The sequence below is a fragment of the Rissa tridactyla genome, chromosome Z (genome assembly GCF_028500815.1).
Source record: "Rissa tridactyla isolate bRisTri1 chromosome Z, bRisTri1.patW.cur.20221130, whole genome shotgun sequence".
NCBI classification, from domain to species: Eukaryota; Metazoa; Chordata; class Aves; order Charadriiformes; family Laridae; genus Rissa; species Rissa tridactyla.
Genome location: NC_071497.1, coordinates 60,335,523 through 60,348,008, shown reverse-complemented (window position 1 = coordinate 60,348,008; position 12,486 = coordinate 60,335,523). Strand labels below are relative to the sequence as shown.

Below are 12,486 nucleotides of genomic sequence, written 5' to 3'. Positions count from 1 at the left end.
GGTAAGTAGGAAGGAAATGAAGAAAACTGAGCTCTAGAGCTGCCATGAGCAGCTACTGGGGTTCGTGGAGCAAATATTTTGCTTAATTTTTACTACGAAGCAGGAGCTCGTACTCTACACAGGCAGAGTACCTGGAGGTTTTTGCTGTGCTGGACAATGCTGGGGTGCCTGTACCCAATTTCCTGTGGTCAGTGTAGGTTCTCATCAGGCTTCATAACATCTCAGTCTCTGTTGTCCTTTGTCCCATGCCTGCCACCTTCTTCCACTGCCTCCCCTGTCCCAGGCAAACTGTCTCTTTCTTTCTGCAGCCAGACAGTGCTTTTAAGGAAGTTAGTTACATAATTATTTAGTATGGTTGTACAACCATTTATTTGCATTCTTCCTCAGGTATAACAGAACAGTGATCAGGACATTGGGATTTTATATATCAGATTAGATGATTACTATGATTTATTGTAGTCTTGTAACCTGTGGACATTAAAACTTCCATGTGCCAGAGTCACTCAGTGATTGTCTATTTATATGAACACTGCAGTGCCACCTACTGACATTGGAAATAAAAGCAGAATTTGATCCCTTTACAGATTTATTATTATTAGGTTATTATAGTGTACATTTAATATACATACAATGTACAAATAGCATACATATACATTATGATGTGCAAGTATCACAACCTTAATGGGTCCATAACATTGAAAGTCAATGCTGATGGTCTAAAATCTGACTGATTTACTGACAGATTATTTTTTTAAAATTATTAAGATTATTTTTAATCTCTTTATGTATTTAAAGGAACATTGAAGCCACAAGAATTCATGAATTTTTACTTAAAAAAACCTAACACTGCTTTTTAAAGTAACAGATCAGATCTGATCGGTCCTATCTATGCTTCAGCTTAATGTGTGTGTACATACATATATATGTACAAATGCATATTCTGGCATACTTTCGTTTTTGAAATCGTTGAGTATTGCACCAATTTGAGCTACCTTCCCTATATTTTTCCTGCTCGCTTCAACCAACAGGGGGGAAAAAAAAACGAAACCACAACAAAACACAACTACCACATGGTGTCACTCTGGTCCCTGGGATGAGCAAAATTCCCTTGTCCTGGAACTGCTACTAGCATCATGGGCTTCGGAAACAGGAGAGTAAATAAGAATACCTCTCTCTTCTTCCTTAATGGAAGTTTGTATTCTAAAGGAAAAGGCTGAAACTGCTTGGAAGAGATATAGGGCTTAGGTCTGCAGATCTGGCCTCCCCAGGAGGTCTGCACTGCGAGACAAAAGAATCCTGGACGGATTTTATGCAAGCTCAGGATTACCCAGCTGGTAGGGGGAGACGAGGGCTGTAGGGCACCCACAGATCATCCCAGCCCCACAGCCAGGATGTGGCCAGTGTCCAGCCATTGTATGTGGAAATGAGATGCTGCTGAGCATGATCTCCTTGAAATTGCAGTACATTCTGAGAAAAGTTAAAATAACATTTAATTTTATTGATGGTGAGCACCCTTAAGGATCTTACGCCCTTCTAGAAGTCCAGTATGGATGGCCTTTCTGTGTTTTGCTGCTCTCTCTACCTGAACTGGGTTTTGGCCCTTAGCATAAGAACAGCTCTCGCACTCTGGATTTAGTATTGGCAAGCAGTACGGAGAACCTCAGTTCTTTACACTGTAAGTATGTGACAAGTGCCACAGGGATTTTGAGGCATAACACAGAAACAAGGCCTTTGGGAAATATTATTTCCAAGCATCTGAAAAGAAGGGTCAAATACAGGAATTTGTGTGTGTGTGTATACACACACACCCCCCTATAAAGAACAGGCTGATCCTTTTAATTAGATTATAGAGAAATCTCAAAGGAATAGTAAAATTTTTGCTGTGATTTATGTCTTTTTTTTTCCCCCTTAGGGTTTGCTAGATTATGTGCTGATCCCATTACTTTATTTTTCTAATAATAGATATAGGAAGTAGGAGAAATGATAATGGTGCCATTGTTGCAGGAAGGCTACCTCCTTCACAATATAATCCGCCCTCACCACCACCTCCACCAGCAACTACTCTTCAAATGGAAGACATGGTAAGTGTGTAGCCGGAACAGAACTGTATTTGTTAACGACAAAAATGAACTTCCTTGGCTGGAGCTTTTTAAAAATAAATGCCATATCCTGTGAATTGAAGGAATTTGAAGATAGTCTAAGTGTAAAAAGAAACCTATGCGTATGTTCAGACTGCATTGTGTAAATGAAGTGACTGGGGCACAGCTGCCGTGCCTTGCTATTCTTTCATTAAGCTGTTTTTTCTTTTAGTGAAAATGCTTTAAACTAATGAAGACAAGGTCACTATAATAAGCAGAATTTGCTTTCTAAGGTTCTTTCCGGAAAAAAGCTGTTACAGAGTTTTTTTCAAAAAACCTGAGCTTAATATAATCTGAAAAGAAGAAAAGCTTCTTTTTTTAAGAGTATAACATATATAGATGCTGAGGGAACTCAGTTTATTGTCCTGTCGCGTCACCTTGGCCAGATCATTATCCAGTAGCTTGGATGTTCTCATCCTGCCCGGGAGTCATCCTGAAGACGTTGCCACTGTGAAACAATTTCACACTAGAGTACAGGTTAGAACAGCGAAGATGTGCTTGCCTCTTTTCATTTTTCATTCTAATAGTATCAAATGTTATTCACACTGTTTCTACAATTTTTAGACAAGTGTTTTTAAGTTAGTCAGAAAACAGTAAAACTAGAGATGAAATACCTGCAAAGAAGTTAAATTTAGAATGGTGATGGGAATAGCTAAAAAACTGACGGAATAGTCAAAAAACTGAGTAACACTGTATTTTCTAGAAAGTTATACTCATTCTTTGTAAACTCTGGTTTCATTCACAGTTTTCTACCCACCTGGGTCATGCAAGCACTTCTCAGACCAGGCTAGATTCTGATTCTCCAGTAATCGTCACTAGCACAGCTGCAGGATCTGTTGTGGCGTCAACTCAAAAACTGGTAACATGCTAAAATTAACTTTTTTATTTCTTAAGGCATAATCATAACAAATATTAGTTTGAACATCGTTATTTCCGCATTTTTCAGAGCAACACAAGTACATAGTTGAAACTGCCATAGAGTTTACATAGCTGTGTGAAGACACTAGCTTGCAAATGCTCATTAATGTTACAGAAACCCATTTATGCTAGGAGCAATTTTAAACGATTTTTGGAGAGGGGAAGGGAGAAGTGTGACAAAATGAAGAACAGAAGAGTGCACGTACACTTATGTATAGTGCAATAGGTACAATTGGCATTTCACATGATACCATTTTGTTATGGAAATAATATGCTTTGCTTTAGCATCCTGCTGTTCTAAATACCTGTGTCATTCCCTCTTCTCTATTTATTGTTAAACTGTCCCTTTTGCTTTTCTCCACTGTCTTCTGTATTGCTCTCCTTTCTTTTTCCCCCCTGATACATTTTGCTACCAGCTGTCAGAGAAAGATGCAGCATTTTACTGCATGGAAGGTTTTTTGTATCTGCTGTGTCACTGCTAGAAAGACTTTCCAGGGTGATGGACGTGCCTTCAGCTGTCACTTGTACAGCCAGTGACCAAAGCTAAACTATCCGTGCTGCCTGAATGTAGCCTTACTCCCCTCAGGATAGAAGTCACTCACTTGAAACGCTGTCTCATACTTAGAGAGGAAAAAGATGGAATAAACCAGGTTGCAACTCTTTGGAGCAAATTCAGACCCCTATAACATAACTGGATTACCTGCAAAATCCCATGTTCTGTTTAAGCATGTGGCTAATAAAACTAAGCAGACATACTAGAGCATTATAGATACTATGTTTAGAATTTTTTACCAACTAATACTTAATTTATTTGTAGCCCATGGCGAAAGTAATAACATCTGCTCAACAGAAAGCAGGAAGAACAATCACTGCTCGAATCACGGGCCGAGCTGATATGGGCCAAAAAGCCAGAATTTGTGGTAGTTTAGCAGTGATGGGAGTTGCTCCACCCATGAGTTCAGTCGTTGTGGAAAAACATCATCCAGTCACTCAGGTAAGTCAGAATTATGCTTGTAATAGTATTCTTATTGCAACACATCTGGTAGTAGCTTAAAGAAAAACGCCCATCGTGAAGAGGCGTTAGGCAAGGCTTAGACTTGAGGCCTGTTTAAAGTAACAAACAGCACTGTCTTTGGGCTGGGTAGAAGGCACTGGTGAGGAGAGGAAGTAGATATTGCCACTTTAATCTGTTTGTCTTGTTTCTGTAGTAATTATTTCACAGGTATAGTAGTCTTAGCTGTCTCTTGGCCAGCTCTTCTGGGAGTCTTCATCTTTGTAGAAAGGGTTCATTGGTATAGCAATGTTTGGTGTCATCACCATGCAACCACCACTTAAAGACAGGCATAATGGTGTATAACAGGAAGAGTGACTGAACCAGAGGTGGCAGAGATACAGGTTAGCCTGACAGGCTGAGTGTAGCAAATTATTGGGGGTAAAATAGTAAAACCCTTGTCCAGAAGTAATCAAATTCATCAAGCCTGCTGCTTGTCGTATTTTGAGTCCTACTCTTCCCACTTATCCTGAAGAAAACACTGAAATAAGTGCATTAAAAGGGTATGAAAGCAACATACAATAAGACTGCAAACAGCGGCCTGAATGGCCTAGGCAGTTGCTACACTTTTAGATCAATCTGAGCAAAAAATGGTTTTAACTGGAGTTGTATGAAACAGTTGAAGAAGGGTTTTTTTGTATTTTAACATGTAAAGTAGGATCTGAGTTTTCTCTGCGCTATCTGAAAATCCAGTTTCTTTTCAATGATACTGCCAGAACAAGCAGAGCTACATGAGGTCCCTCAACTTGAGCTGGAGTTACTGGTAATTGTCCGTGTGAGGAATGTTCTGCTTTTACTCATTTCCTGTGGTGAATCAGAGCCCTGTGGCAGGCTGCACGTAGCTTTTGAGAATTTGGGCTCCTAAGCAGAAATTCATATTTAAATTGTATGTCCGTAAGGGTTTAGAGGTTTGGTGTGAGACTTCTTTCATTAAGAACAATTTCTGGATTCAGATTGTGTGACCAGTGTAACAAGTAAAGTACCTGAACTACTGTACCAAAAACTGTCTTGTAAAAATGTAATAAATGTGACAGTGCTAGACATATATTCCATATACTCTTTCTGCAAATAAATGCCTAAGTGGAAGTCAATCAGATGGAATTATTTCTCTTGAATTAATCTGACAGAGGAGAGTTTACCTTGATTAAAAGAAGAATGACTACTGTTTGTTGCAGTAAGGTGGCTATTTTTCAGGGCAGAAAATTCACTGTTGTTAAATAAATGCAAACCCCTTCCTTTCAGATACTTCCTCATTGCAAATACTGAACTTCAAAAGGAAGGTTGGCATGATTATGTTGGGACTACATAGGAGAATTCTGAGCAATTTGGTAAAAAACCAAACCAACCAACCTTGAAATAAGATTGAGGTGATAAAAGCTCAGGGTACCTAGTTATTTGGAGGTAAATTACTGGTAAGGAAGGAAAAAAATTACCCATTCTGCTAAAGTAACCTTTTTTTTTTTTTTGAGAAGTGTCTTTCAGTTTGCTCTATTGCGAATCTTTCTGTTTAAATTACAGTTCACTTAAAGATATTTTAATGGGATTTTTTTTGTACTGTTAAATGTTTTGATGTATTTGATTACTTTTCAGCAAACTATATCTCAAGCCATTGCTGCGAAATACCCTCGAACTGTGCTCCATTCTTCTGGTTCTACCACTGTGAGACCTGCAGGACAAGTTGGGCGAATGCTTCAGGGCCAAACTTATACCAGTGTTCAGTCAATAAAAGTTGTTGACTGAGGGAATATCCTTCTCACCGGTGGGGGGTTTTATCAAGGTACAATTTAAACCTCTTCTCAGTCTCTTCAGATCTGATGTAGCAAGGCCTAAAGTATGTATCATGTTTTTACTCTTTTCTAAAAAAATTTTTTTAAAGTAAAAGTGCTTTTATAGTAAACATCTGGAGGGGGAAAAGAACTTGAAGTGTTGTTCTACCTCCAAACTATTTGAGAATTTATTTTATTAAGATAAACACTTTTTATTTAAGGAATCCTTTGCACACTTTTAAATAAAGGATAGAACGTGATTTTTTTTCTTTGTCTGAATCTCGTTGTTTAGTCACAGTGTTAGTAACATCTACTTTGAAGTGAAAATAAAATTTATTTTTGTTACATATGCTTTTAGTTGCTTGTGCAACTAAGTGTAGTTGACATGCATTTTAATTATATCCTACAACAACGTGCTTAAATGCAGAGTAACAGGGTGGTATCCTTCACACCCAGGGTGCGAAGGATAGGGCCAGGTGAGGTACTGAGTCCACCAAATCGTTAAACATCCTCGTTTTCCAAGCTAATGTTGCAGAACTTGATGCATACCTGTCAGGATCTAATAAATGTGACCTTAGATCCCTAATTCCAAAAACCTGAGGATTTATCAGTCTGTTTTTCATATTCCTGTCATGTGCTGCAGCTAAGTCAAAACAGGTTGCACACAAGAAGGCGGTTAGGTGTAAGACTTCAGACTACGATACAGATCATAATCTTTTTAGTACAAAGAATAAGATTCAGTACAAAATAATGCTAGCTATATATAGATAGACAAGGCAATTCCTTCCATTACATAATAAAGCTATTGCTATTTTGTTATTGAGAAGGCTACAAAGATAGAAATTTTACATAATTCAGTTATGAAATATATTCAATAATGAGAAAACCTTTTAACATGTTCAGCAAGACACTACCAAATATTAGTTCAAGACATGAACAGGAAATAGGCAACTAATTGCTAGATGTGTTAAGTATTAAATATCAAATGTTCTTTTTTGAGTATGTATACAAGGTTGTACCATGCCAGCCACACATGGTTTTAGAGTATTTTCACTGCATAAATCAAATGCTGAAAAAGAAAGACTTGTCCTAATCCTAGCACTAATTAAACAAGAGGAAAGCCCTCTTCAGACAGGAACACTATAATCCTAGCAAGACTTTATAAAAACCTGAATCCCAAATGAGGCCAGGTGCCAACCTATTTCTGGAAGTGTTGATTTATATACATGATTTTCACTTATTAAATTTAATTTTTTTCAGGTAGAAAACATCTCATTTACATTTAATGTCAAACACAAAATAGCTTCATTTGCAGTTCAAGTAGGGAATTAGTGTATCAATGTTAAGCCAGGTGCAGAAATTTTAGGGGGGTGGTTCTTAGTTAGCAGCAGGTTAGCAGTATAGCAGGTTAGCATAAATTACCAGCCAGCCATTCAAGCTTAAATTCTTTAAATCAGTGTATAGCAAGTATATGAGAAAGAACTAACCAGTATTTTGGGACTGCAAGTTCTTCTAGGTTGGAAAAAGTCATACAACTTCAAAATGGGTTTTTGTTTCCAGAAAAGTTATTATTTGTATTTCAATATCACTTTCCATCTGGCATGTAATTCTATCATATATGCCACGGGTTTTTTTGATGTATTCATGAAATTGCACATTTTCTGGAGTCCATATCAGGGCTCCTTGCAGCTCTGATCTTCTCTGTAAGGTAAGAGGAGAAAATATTTGCTTGACATGCTCTGCTTTTTACAAGGTCAGACTAATCTAGCTGAAGGATGGCCAATCACATTTTAATCATGTTTGCATGACAAAGGGAAGAATGTTTGCACACTTTTATCTTCCTTCAGAAATCTCAAGTCTCATTTAAATCTTCTTCCTCAAGCAACCTCACACCCCAGCAAGGGTAGAGTCCCAGAAAGGAAGAGAGTGTCCTCCAGCTCCGCCATGGTCACACTGTCCCAGCCCAGCAGGGACCTCAGCACCGCACTGCACTCTCACAGAGGACACTGAAATGTGCTCTATTTACCACAAAACAACTTACCAGCTAAAGGCTGAAATCCTGCTTCCACCAGATCTTCATACATATGCTTGACAGGATTCTGATGAGCCAGCAAGATACCATGAAGCCAGATGAGCAACATTCTGTTTCCATGTTCCTTATAACTTTTTTTGCCTATGCAATACACAAAGTAGTGTATTTTGTGCTTTTGCACTTTCAGAGTTCCAAGAGGTTTTAAAGCCTACTAATTGACTCTTTTATTTCTTTTCTCACCTGGAAGCAAAATGAAGACTGAGACTTACAAAGATTAAAAAAAATTCTAGCGTTATCCTAAGGCTACTGTAAAGGGAGGGGAAAAAAAGCTAATATATCTTAAAATTATTTTTTTCCTTTCATTTTTCCTCAACACGTGGAAATATAACCTATAGTAGTAGTGAACAAGTACAACGCATGATATAGGAGTATTGCTTTCCCAGCACTTCTCCCCACAGATGCCTTAAACCAGAAACTGCTCTTTCATGGCAGCTGTGAGGACAAGGCATGGACAAGGTCTTCCTGTGTCACGGTATTCCTCAAGTCCTCACTTGCAGCGTGACCTGCAAGACCCTTCCACGCTGCTCACTGCTCCTGTTCTTGATTTCCAAAGGTGAAGGTTTTTTCAGGCCAAGAGGGAGAACAGAAGTGTCCTGTACTTCTACAGCATCATTTCTCAGGAGCCAGGGACAAGGCTTGTACCTATTCACTGCCCTTTTTCATAATTTCCGTAAGAGCAGCGTGGCCAGTGTGTATCTGTGATACTCTCATAGTTTAAAAAGTAACTCTGGCTTGTGGTTTTTATAGCATATATATTACGTCTAGCCATTTAGATATTGTTACCTGTCCATTGTTCTTCTATAGCTTTAATTTGTTCATCCGTGAACTTCCAGAAGAGGGCCAGTTTTTTCCATTCCTGGGGTTTTAACTGGTTGTATGCTAGATACCAGAGGGAGGAACGGATTTGCTTGGTCTGTGTGCTATGATCTTGTTTGAAGGACAAGCTGAAGTCTGACCCATGCTCACTATGAGCTAGGTGTTCCTGAAAAGAAAGCAGATGATAAATTTTGTAATGAAGCCAGGAACCTTTGCTTAGCAAGCAGTGAACACTGTGTCCTGTACAGCTACTGACCCGTGATTTGCTCAGTGCAGGTAAAGGAATACATTTGGCTAGTAGAACTCTTTGGAAGATGTCCTGGCATGGATGATATTGTTACAGTCTTACTAACAGAACAGAAAGGAAGCCCTCCTGTGTCTATAGCTATGTCTTACGAAGTTAAATGCAAAATAAACCACGTTGTCTGGCACTTGATGCACAATAGCAAGTAACAGCAAGTACTATGCCAGCAGTGCTGTGCTCCTTGGCTCTGTCTGCTTTATATGTCACATTTTGAACATCATTGGGTTTCAACCACAGTTCTTACCCTTTCCTTTTGCTTCTCAAAGTGCTAACCTCTCCCTGAGAAGAGGCTAGGCACCATTGGCATGGTGCTTGCTCAAGCTCTTCCTGCCTCTGCCCTGTCAGCTCTGCTTGGGTGAAGTGGTGACTACCAGGTCATTTGATGGCAGCATGAGCCATTGGGTTTAGTGTGCGGAGCCCTGTTCAGCGAAGTGTCTTAGGGACAATAAAAGCACATGCATATTGAACCTGGATCTGGTTTTATTGCCTGCATAAGCAAAATCAGATTGAAACCAAAACCTCAAGCATTTTGCCTGGATGTGATGTTGTTACCATATGCATGGCTCACCTGAAACAAGAGCGATGGGGTCACTTCTTGTTTGGGCACCTCTGCAAAAAACGTGTCTAATAGTGATTTCAGCCCTAGCTCAGCGGTGCCCAGCGAAAAGCCTCTTTCCTAGTGTAGGTAAGCTCGAATTACTTTTATTTTTCATTTTGTTTATGTGCTAGCCCTGTTTCAAATGAGTCTCCAAAATGAAAAATGTCTTCAGGAAGTTGATACAGGATTACAAAGCAGATACTAAGCAAAAAAAGAAATGGCAGCATGCCCCATTTTAAAAGTGCTAAGCATAAAATACTCCATTCCAGATTAAATCCAGAAAAATACAACAGAGGTATTTCCTAACCTTAGGAGAATCTTGCAAGAAACAAGAAAAATCATCTTAGTTCAGTAACTAAGCATTGTCGTGTATGTTTGATTCCATTTTTCTGGTGCTGGCTTTATTTCATGCTTCCTGACACATGCAAGTGAAGTTTAGGACATTCTACAGGACATCTTCAGGCTCTCCCTGGTTCAATGTTTCTCTTCTGACGTTTAAAAAAAAAAAGGAAAAAAAAGAAAACCACAACAAAAAACCCCTATTTCTCTTCCCTTTGCAGCAGCACAGCTTCTCTCTGATGCTAATTGTGTGTCTAGGCAATGGCAGAGTGGGACAGTAACAGCAGCCCTCAAATCCAGTCAAAAACAGCCTGCGTGGTGCCAGGGAAGCATTGGGTAGAAGCAGTTAATAGAAAAAAGGGCAAACGGGGAGAAGACGACACTCACAGACATTAGTATCATGTGCGCTTCCTCACAGCAACATGACATTTCCTTTTGTACCTAATGCCTTGTCAGAGATGATAAGTCAGCTCAATGTAACAAAAAGTTCTTACAATAATGGTTCAAAACACTGTAGTTTCGTATATAGTAACATCACCTGAGCAACGTCATATTCCATAACTGTAAGATCTAAGCTGCTTCCCAAAGTCTGTGCTTTTAGCTTTAGGTAATGGGATGCTAATGCTTATGTTTCTATTTCCCAACATCTGTGGAGCTCTTGCAGAAAACCATCTGCTTAAACATCTTTTCTTCTCCTCAGGCAAGTCAGTAAACAGTGCCAAGAGGTTAGGAGCATTACCGCCTCGCTGCTGTCAGGCTTGTCATGTCCTCTCTGGCAACAGATTACTTCACTTCTAATTCCCCTTTAAGCCAAAAGAAACAATACTGTACCTGACAACCCCAGCTGAACTGATGCAAATCAAATATGCGCAACACAGGGAGTTCGTAGAGGTGTTTTTCATAGAATCACAGAATCATTGAATGTGTTGGGTTGGAAGGGACCTTTAAAGGTCACCTAGTCCAACCCCCCTGCAGTAAGCAGGGACATCTTCAACTAGATCAGGTTGCTCAGAGCCTCATCCAGCCTGGCCTTGAATGTCTGCAGGGATGGGGCCTCCACCACCTCTCTGGGCAACCTGTTCCAGTGTCTCACCACCCTCATTGTAAAGAACTTCTTCCTAATGTCTGATCTAAGCCTACCTTGCTCTACTTTAAAACCATTGCCCCTTGTCTTATCACTACATGCCCTTGCAAACAGGGCATTTTTCATGATAATTAATCTAGATATGTGATTTACGAGCACAATGCCCTGTAACATTAAGTGTTACAAGTTTGGACATGCAGGGCCAGAGTGGTGTGGTAAAAATGGCTAATTCGTGTGCCCGCACTTGGGCAGGCTCAGTACGCTTATATGGCCCTGGTAGAAACTTGACTAACCTGGTAAAACAAATGCTCCCTAGCAGGAGGCAGGAATGAGAATGAAGTTACAGATTTGTGTGGCAGCCCAGCAATGAAAGCGCAAGGGCTGACAGTCAAGTGCATTCCTTTCACCAGTCCTTTTGGCCTGGTTTGCTAGCTCTGGTGCTCACAGAATTATTTGCTCTTCATCAATAAACTGTGTTAGCATCTTTTTTGTGCAGGTTTTATGGTGGATGCTGCAAGAGATGTCCTTTACTGCCTCAACAGGACCAGTATGCAAGCAATGTATTTGAGAGAGCTTGGGGATTTTAAACTGTATTGTGGCAAAACCCAGCAAATTTAATCAATTCTTAGGGAGCCCATATAACCCTATGGCTCCATGCAACAGAAACTGAGTAAGCCAATACAAGACTGGTTTATGGAACATTCATATGGCTTTAAATGAACCTTCACCATCCTATGAAATACCTCCCTTTCATCAAGCATGTAGGTATAGCAGGTTCTTTGTGGCTCACTGCTACAACTGTCATTGGTGGAATAAATAGACTTTCTCAGAATTCTGAATGGTCCCAGTTAAGACCCCGTAACAGGAGACATCCTGAATTTTCAATACCCATTTGGGCTGGGCCTGAGTTTCAAGGCACGTCTCTAGAATGGGCCTCACCAGCAGCCCAGCTCCAAAAACTCCTCTAATTTTAAGGGGTACTAAGCTTAGCTTCTCTCGTGCAGACATTCACCACCTGCAGAGTGTGTACAGTTTCATAAGTGACGTGGAATAGCCAACGCAGGCCAAAATATTTGTCATCTACACTTCAATACATCTGACTCTCAGCCCTTTAGGGAGAGCTATCACTAAGCAAACTGTTTAAATAACAACTAGGGAAAGGTGGTCAGAAATTCAGACAACCTGGGGTCAATCTAAGCCACGTCCTTCACACTTATTGCCTGGTTCTTTCCCGTTTCATTGATTACGTTTTATAATTAACACACATTAAACACAAGAGGGAGCTCCTGCTGAAGCAGCAGAGCCTTTACTAGAAAAGGAGTGACAGACACTTGCACTCCATTTTTCAACCAGAAATTTTGCTGTCCCAAAGGAGACAGG

General features: G+C 39.8%; 2 protein-coding genes across 13 annotated transcripts in view; one reads left to right on the top strand and one right to left on the bottom strand.

Moving 5' to 3' along the window:
* Window positions 1–5,847, top strand: part of POC5 (POC5 centriolar protein) — a 32,757-nt gene extending 26,910 nt beyond the window's left edge. For 10 of the 11 annotated variants that reach the window (XM_054185804.1, XM_054185800.1, XM_054185805.1 and 7 more), the window contains 4 exons: window positions 1,963–2,081; window positions 2,884–2,997; window positions 3,874–4,050; window positions 5,698–5,847. In XM_054185804.1, coding sequence (XP_054041779.1) covers window positions 1,963–2,081; window positions 2,884–2,997; window positions 3,874–4,050; window positions 5,698–5,847 — 560 coding nt within the window. The remainder of the gene's footprint in view (window positions 1–1,962; window positions 2,082–2,883; window positions 2,998–3,873; window positions 4,051–5,697) is intronic. The other variant, XM_054185803.1, reaches the window with a different exon arrangement.
* Window positions 5,848–6,151: 304 nt separating this feature from the next.
* The window catches only part of ANKDD1B (ankyrin repeat and death domain containing 1B), a 33,496-nt gene continuing 27,161 nt past the window's right edge, over window positions 6,152–12,486 (bottom strand). For both annotated transcript variants that reach the window (XM_054185811.1, XM_054185812.1), the window contains exons 13-15: window positions 8,749–8,947; window positions 7,915–8,046; window positions 6,152–7,574 (exon numbers count right to left, since the gene is read on the bottom strand). In XM_054185811.1, coding sequence (XP_054041786.1) covers window positions 7,516–7,574; window positions 7,915–8,046; window positions 8,749–8,947 — 390 coding nt within the window. In that variant the 3' untranslated portion in view covers window positions 6,152–7,515. The remainder of the gene's footprint in view (window positions 7,575–7,914; window positions 8,047–8,748; window positions 8,948–12,486) is intronic.